General features: G+C 43.7%; 1 protein-coding gene across 1 annotated transcript in view; it reads left to right on the plus strand.

Moving 5' to 3' along the window:
• The window catches only part of LOC117731406 (membrane-associated guanylate kinase, WW and PDZ domain-containing protein 3), a 112,941-nt gene extending 109,100 nt beyond the window's left edge, over window positions 1–3,841 (plus strand). Inside the window, exons 20-21 of the mRNA XM_034533749.1 lie at window positions 881–1,019; window positions 2,260–3,841. Coding sequence (XP_034389640.1) covers window positions 881–1,019; window positions 2,260–3,374 — 1,254 coding nt within the window. The 3' untranslated portion in view covers window positions 3,375–3,841. The remainder of the gene's footprint in view (window positions 1–880; window positions 1,020–2,259) is intronic.
• The last annotated feature ends 3,924 nt before the right edge of the window (window positions 3,842–7,765 follow it).

Consider the following 7,765-nt stretch of genomic DNA (forward strand, 5'->3'; position numbering starts at 1 on the left):
GTATGTCTATCTATCTATCTATCTATCTGTCTGTCTATCTATCTATCTATCTATCTATCTATCTATCTATCTATCTATCTATCTATCTATCTGTCTGTCTATCTATCTATCTATCTATCTATCTATCTATCTATCTGTCTGTCTGTCTGTCTGTCTGTCTGTCTGTCTGTCTGTCTGTCTGTCTGTCTGTCTGTCTGTCTGTCTGTCTGTCTGTCTGTCTGTCTGTCTGTGTATCTATCTATCTATCTATCTATCTGTCTGTCTGTCTGTCTGTCTGTCTGTCTGTCTGTCTTATCTATCTGTCTGTCTGTCTGTCTGTCTGTCTGTCTGTCTGTCTGTCTGTCTGTCTGTCTGTCTTATCTATCTATCTGTCTGTCTGTCTGTCTGTCTGTCCACGAGGGTCACACTGTAACCTACCCTGTAGCTTTTCTGTTATTGGAAGAGGTTCACTAAAATTAAAATATCCCCATGGGGGGGGGGGGGGGGATGAAATTATCACACTATTATTATTATTATTATTATTATTATTATAATAATGAGAGGGGTGATGGTTCAGTGGGGGAACAGAATGGCAGCTCCTGGCGTGAATCAATCTCAGACTTGCCAGACTGTGATCTCCGGGAACGTCAACACGGATTCCATCCTAACAGACTGACATGTTGACACGCTTTATCACGAGTTATGTTGTCAACTCCAATAATAGAAGGTACCTCTCTAGGCTGTGTGTGTGTGCGTGTGTGTGTGTGTGAGACATGCATTTGACATACTTTGATGTGTACAGTATGTGTGCGAAAGCATAACCACTGCATGCACAGCGGAGTATATCGGATGTGTTTCTTTTTGTAATGATTTTAGATTTTTTTTGTTGTGTTCTTGACAGGTCGGAGATGAGATCGTGGAGATCAACGGGGAGCCGGCACGCGGCATCTCCCACACGCGGGCTATTGAACTGATCCAGGCTGGAGGAAGCAAAGTGGTCCTGCTGCTGAGGCCCGGGGCGGGCCTTGCTCAAGATGGCAGTAAGTACTGTACACACACACACACACACACACACACACACAGCTTATTCAATACGTTCAACATGCAGCACACACACACCAATTCAAGTTTTCCAAACACAACTTTCAGTCTGCCTTCTGTTGCCGAGAGAGTTATTGCTCAATGTGAAGGGGACAATGTGAGTGATAGTGTAGTATAGCCAATTAGCACTGACTAAATTCAAATTTGTAGTATAATTTATTAATGACAAATAATCATTTCTTTGCTCCGAGATGTATTTTCAATATTATTTATTATAATAAATAGTATTTTCATGCCACTTTTTGCAGAGAGTTTGACAAGAAGCTTGATATCACCCTCACGAGTTGGGATGAGAACGTGTCGACTATTCCTATGGATTCTGATAGTCGAGTAGTAACCGTGGCATGTTTTTAATTCATTAACGTTGGCAATGAAACTCAAGTTAGAAACTGGATTGGATTCATCCCCTGAATGTGTTTGCAGAGACAGTAGCTAAGTACATATTGACTCCATAAATCCTAACGTTTAGCTAATGATAATGACTCCATCTGCAGCCCACTTTGGAATGCTGCCCGTATTGACTTGAATGTGCTTTCTTTATTGACTTTTTTATTTTTATTTATTCATTATCTATCAATCTCTAACCATCTGCTTGCTTTTTGGCTCTTCTTCTCTTGCCCCTGATGCAGGTAGTACCGCTTCTTCTACTGTGTGCTACTACACCGAACACCAACACTAACATCTTCACCGCTTTTACTGGCCTCTTCTCTTTTACCTTGGTAATTCTTCTTTTTCCTCACATGTGTTGACCTCTCAGTGTAATCCGTTTATTTTTTGTTACCCCTTTGCTCTCTTATTTATTTATTTAATTTAAATTTATTTAACCAGGAAAAAATCTCCTTTACAAGAGTGTCCTGGCCAAGACAGCAGTAGCACATTTAACAAAGTTTCAGACATACAACATAAAACAGTGACAGACAATAACAATTTAAAAAAGAGTCAAACCAAAACTAAGACTCAAGTCATCACATCCCAGTTCACACAGGTGCACATACCATCGACAACCAGATGAACCTTCCTCCAACTCTTTCAATCTCTTTTTAAAACCACCTAAAGACCCAAATCAGTCTGCAGCATATTCCAAGTTAAATTAAATTAACTTAAATGTCCGTATATTTTGTGTGTGAACTTCTAATACCCAGTGTGGCCCGTTATGTAAAATGTGTGCTTCTCTTCCAGGTCGACAGGATCAAAAACTCATTTCACCCACAGGCTACTCCGGAGAGGTGTTTTTCTCTGATGCATCACCACTGTCCTCTCCATATCCCACCGGGGCTTCCATCTTCACTTCCACTCCCTTCTCCAGCAAACTGAAACATTCCCGCAGCTGGAGCAGCATCTCTCCGCGGGGCATCCGGCCCCGCAGCAACAGTGCTTTAAGCTCAGTGGAGGAGAGGGTCGAGTGGGCAGACAAGGAGGTAGACGGGCCCTCTCCCACCTCCACTGAGCAGATGAGCTTCTACAGGAGGACCAGGCCCACGAAAGACTCCAGTGAGCTAAGCAGCCCAAAGAAAACCGAGGAGACGTTTCCTAAAGCCAAAGAGCAACATCACAGACCCAAAAAGACTGAGAGTCGGGCACAGGAAGAACCACTGAGCAGGAACAGGACGTCTCAGACGCAGACAAAAACCGGATCCACGAGCCCCGGGAAGTCTCCTCGAGGTGGACGGCAAGTGGCTTCGACCGCGCCGCTTGCAGAGCATCAACAAGGCCCTCAGAGGAGATCAAAAGACTCTTCCAGCAGGGAGAGCTTGGATCGTGAAAAGAGAAACGGCAAAGAGGGGAATCTCGAGATCCGGAGGCATTCGCATAGACGGGAGCTGGAAGGCACGGTCGAGCAGACCGGGCCGAGCCGCGAGCAAGTGAGTTTCAAAGGAAGGGTGTCGGGAGAGTCTCACCACCACAGGACATCTCCTCATACAGTCCGAGAGGGCGAGAAAGGGACGGGTAAAGACTCGGGGCAGAGAGATGCTAACGGGAGGTGCAAATCCACAGAAGACAGGAGTACGAGTAAAGAAACCATCAAGAAAAGGGAGTCCATGCTGTCCTTGAAAGAAATGCGGAGCAGAAAGGGTTCTGTCGGTTTGCCGAGAGAGGCCAAAGGAAGAGGAGACGCATTGTCTCACTCCAAAGAAGTCCGTCGCAGAGAAGACTGTGTGGATGCTCCAAACAGCTCTCCGGGGACCCCGCAGACCCCGCAGACCCCAAAGGGACCTATTAGCCCCGGCCCTTGGAAAACGCCCTGCTCAGCCACAATCCTGACCGAGGCGGAGGTCCTCCGTGACCCTTTGTGATAGAATCTCAAGAATATTGGAACGGGCACCCTCAGCGGATTGTTTTTTCTTTTTTTTTCTTTCTGAGATCTTCCATTTTTAAAAACCCGAGAAGTTGCGACACGGTGCCACTTTTATGACCTTTTCTGGGACCACGTCCGCATTTCGGTCTTTTTTTGTGTGTGGGGGGGGGGAAGTCCTGTGACATCACGTAGCAGCTCCCCCTTCCGCCTTTTGCTTCAGCCTCTTTCGATGCGGGCGCATGCTCGGGGGGCCTTGCCAGACGAGACATTATGAAATGTGAATATATATATACATATATATATATATATATATATATGTGTGCCAATCCTGGGAGCCTCCTGTGGAACGACGACGACGACCAACAGCGCTTCACCCATTACAATGCAATGACCCATATGCAAAGAAAAGGCCTCTCGCCTGTAGTATACACCAAGCGTGACTGCCACCTCTGGTTTGATTTTGCTCTCGGCCTCATCGGTTCGGGAGGGGGGGCGGGGGATATAATGACAATTTTTTTTTTTTAATATAAACGTTTGCTCAACTGCATGCAGTCGGCCCTCCTGTTTTTAGTTTTTATTGCACGCGTTCTGCACATCCCGCTTCTCGTTTATAGTTCTCTTTCTCAACACCAGATTTATGATACAATCCAGCAAGCGTTCACTTTACCCGGGTACTCTCGACTGTTCTATGATCATAGACATCACTCTCCTCCGTACAAACAGTTCCATTAAAAAAAAAAAATTTAAAAAAAAGACCAGAAACTTGTGGTTTGAGATCTTGTTTACCATGTGTATGATAACCAACCAGTGTGTAATTTATTGAGACGATAGATTAATGTGTGTATATGTAGCTGTACCAAGCCATTCCACATTTTGATGGAGATTTCAAAGAGTTGTCCCATACGATCTTTCACCTCTGTATTCCAGTGGTAGGAATTACCATGGATCTTGTAGTTCATGAAATGTATAGGTAACATGCAAACAGCTGTACCAAATGTTTGCATTCGCTCAAATCGTGTCTCATTGTGAAATAATATATATATATATAAACATATATATATATATATATATATTTGAATGTGTCATGTTTTTGCAGATTCTAACTTTTAAATATCTATTGAAATTCCATTGCACTGCATCAGCCCTTGTAGCATAACAGAATGACCACGAGTCGTATTTAAATTGTGATGCCGACTTGCTACCAATGCCATTTTATTATTATCGTTACTTGTTATTTTTTTATAGAGCTATTTCAGTTTTTTTTTTTTCTACAAAATAAAAGAAGAAAAAGATTTCACTATTTAAGAGCCGAAATGACAATTTCTGTAATAATGTGTGCGAGTTCTGAGTCGTGTCCCTGATGTTTTTTTGTTGTTGTTCTTTTTTTTAATTACGTTTGCCGAGTACTGGGTTGAAAAAAAAAAGGAGAAAATGAGGGTTTTTTAAAAAAGTATGTATTTGTCAATCTGACAGGGTAGCTTGAAGGATAATGGAGCTTAGAGAGCGATGTGGCGGTTTACTGAGGTATTAAGCATGCTGCTGATGTAAGACAGGTATACAGACATCCAAACGTCTTACTCATATTCTTTTTTTTTTTAAGGTTGTTGAGCTGGTGAGATCAACAATTGGTTCCAAGCTCGGGTTCAGTGACGACGAGACGCGGTCAAATCTCTTCTGCTGTCAAATCAGAGAAAATTACACATCCTCGACGTACCTGCTGATGCGATTTTATGAGGTTGAGACGCATTCAGAGGAGCTCAGGGAACACGGCATCGTAGCAAACGTGTGAGAGAGTCCGTGTCGGTGGTGGTGAGAGGACGGGGTCGAGGTCTGTGAGTGACTGTGATTGCATCAGGGAGTTTTCAGGTGGACAGAATACTCGAGGACGTGAGCCAATCAGCGGTAGGGGGTTTTTGTGCAATAGTAATAGTGGTTGGTTGAATGAGTAAATCCAACCCTGAGTGTCAGGTACAGGCAGGTCCCACTGGTGAGTCCGATAAGGCCCTTTTTTTTTATCGTACTGTCGTAGTCCTTTTATGCTTTTATTTTTTTATTTCTTATTCTTTTAATCTCATCTCTGTATCATACCGTGGCCTTGCATCGCTTCATTAGAAGAAAAGAGCAAAATAATCAATCCTTGTGGTATATCTACAGTAGATGTAAATGTTTGTACATTGTACAGCACCTTTATAAATACTTGGTGAGTGCTCTTTCTGGGGGGGGGAAAAAAAAAAAAGGTATATTAAATCGCTCCATTATTTTTTTATGTAAAGAAAGAGAACATATTTAAAAATGAATTGAAAAAGGATAGACTATGACCTTGACATGGTGTTTCCGTTCATGCACTGAAAAAAAATAAAGTTTTACTGAAAACACCCTCTGGACCTCTTTCCATCCATCATCCATTATCCTCAACTTAGCAGGGGGGGGGGCAGCAGCGGGCTTTCCAGACATCCCTCTCCGCAGTAACATGGTCCAGCTCTTCCTGTGGGGGGAGGGGTGGACCCCCAATGTGTTCCCAGGCCAGACTAGATATAAAACCAATCAAGCGGTGTTCTGGGTCTACCCTGAGGTCTCTCTCTCAAGCCCCTCTCTCAAGAGGGGCGTCCAGGAGGCCTCCTGGTCAGAAGCCCCCGGCCACTCATGAACAAGAAGACCCTGAGATACTCTCTTGGGGGGGGGGGGGGGCAGTTGCTGCCACCCGAGGCAGATCAACTTTCCCGGGGGAGCGCTTGTACTGAAAATAAAAATGCACAAAAATGCATTTTCTTTATAAAAACACACAATTGTGAGCAGAGTAATCATTTAAGTGCCGTACTTCGATTAATTTGTTCCTCACTGCAACGATGCGGTGCACCTCGTGCGTCAAAGCAGCATAAGTCACTGTTACTATGGCAGATTTTCCGGTTGTCATGGCAGCGACCGCTTTTCTCAGCAGAGAGAGAGAGAGTGAGAGAGAGAGAGAGAGAGAGCTCAGAGGCACGCCATGCTACATATCGATATTTAAGAGGCAACCATGAATCAAGGGGGCCCCGTATATCTGACCTGAGAACACAAATGAAGCCCAGGACCATGACTGAAATACTGAATCATAAAGAGGTGTAAATTGCAAAACATGGAAGCTGTTGGTGAAATACTCCACAGTACATATTTCTTCTTGTCGCTTGCAGACGCAGTTATAGTTTCTGTTCATCCGAATGTGATTAGCTGTGGAGGAACCTTCTAAATCAAGGTTACCTGCCCGATGCATTGCACTTTGAATGACTGCTGTGACCTCCATCATGTTCGTGACCTCCCTTTGACCCTCCTGGTCAATGCAGCCTTAATGGCCTTAATGGCTGCAGAACGATAATTGACTTGAAGTGCTTGAAAATGACTGAAATGCGATGGTGTATTTCAGGAACGGGCGTGTGATGATGCGTGGAACGGGATCGCGCTGACGATTTCACAGCAGAGCTTATTGTCTTTAAACAATAAGCTTAAACTTTTCTCTTTTTTTTTGTATCAGGACATTTTAGATCTGAGTTTTAAGCTGCTCTATTTCTAATTCTGTTGCATTCATGTGGGACAAAAGATGAGATATTATTCGAATAAGAGATCCATTCATTTGTCCTGGCCTGTGCGACCATAAACTAAAAAAAAGTCTGCAGCTTGGCTTTATTTAAAGATATAGGTGTAAGTATATATAATATAAGTTATCATATACACATTTGTACTAGTACTAGTGGGCAATGTCTGCATAATCAGGCATGCCCTGAATGACGTCTCACACTGGAAGTAAACAACAACACATGACGTTTGCTTCGTTCTGAGCTTCTTCTTTTTTGTATATGCAGTTCATGTTTCACACCGCTAGATGTCGCGATTTACAGGGAAGTGTTTAGTGCGCATGGTTAAAAGAAAGTGCACACATTCAATTCGGATGAGATACACACGTCTTGACTCTATGAATCCTTCTTACGGGGCATTAGAGGTCGTTTTCAGAAGAGATTATCATCATCCGTCATGTCATAAAGATGTGCGTAATGATGCAAAGTGTGAGTGGAGTACAAGGTTGTGACATCACATCCTTGGTATGTCTGAGCGTGGGATCGGCAGGTGAGCTTCAAGTGGACAGATGGTAACATTTGGGAGGCAGCCTCTTCTTTTCTTTTCTTCTTTTTTTCTTCTGCTTCTCGTTATCGGACGTGAAGAGAAGCAGATGCATTCTTCTGGGGTCGGCCGGTGACGAAGGGAGGCGAATTTAATCGTTTACTTGGACAGGGTGTTTGGAGAGATAAGAGGAGCAGGCCATGCCACAGCCCTCTGAAGGCTTTGACTGGGAGAAGTTCAACTAATGGGTTGTTTTTTTGTATCGCCCTAAAAAAGGCCACGAGGAGCACCACACAG

Source organism: Cyclopterus lumpus, chromosome 5, assembly GCF_009769545.1.
Source record: "Cyclopterus lumpus isolate fCycLum1 chromosome 5, fCycLum1.pri, whole genome shotgun sequence".
Taxonomy (NCBI): Eukaryota; Metazoa; Chordata; class Actinopteri; order Perciformes; family Cyclopteridae; genus Cyclopterus; species Cyclopterus lumpus.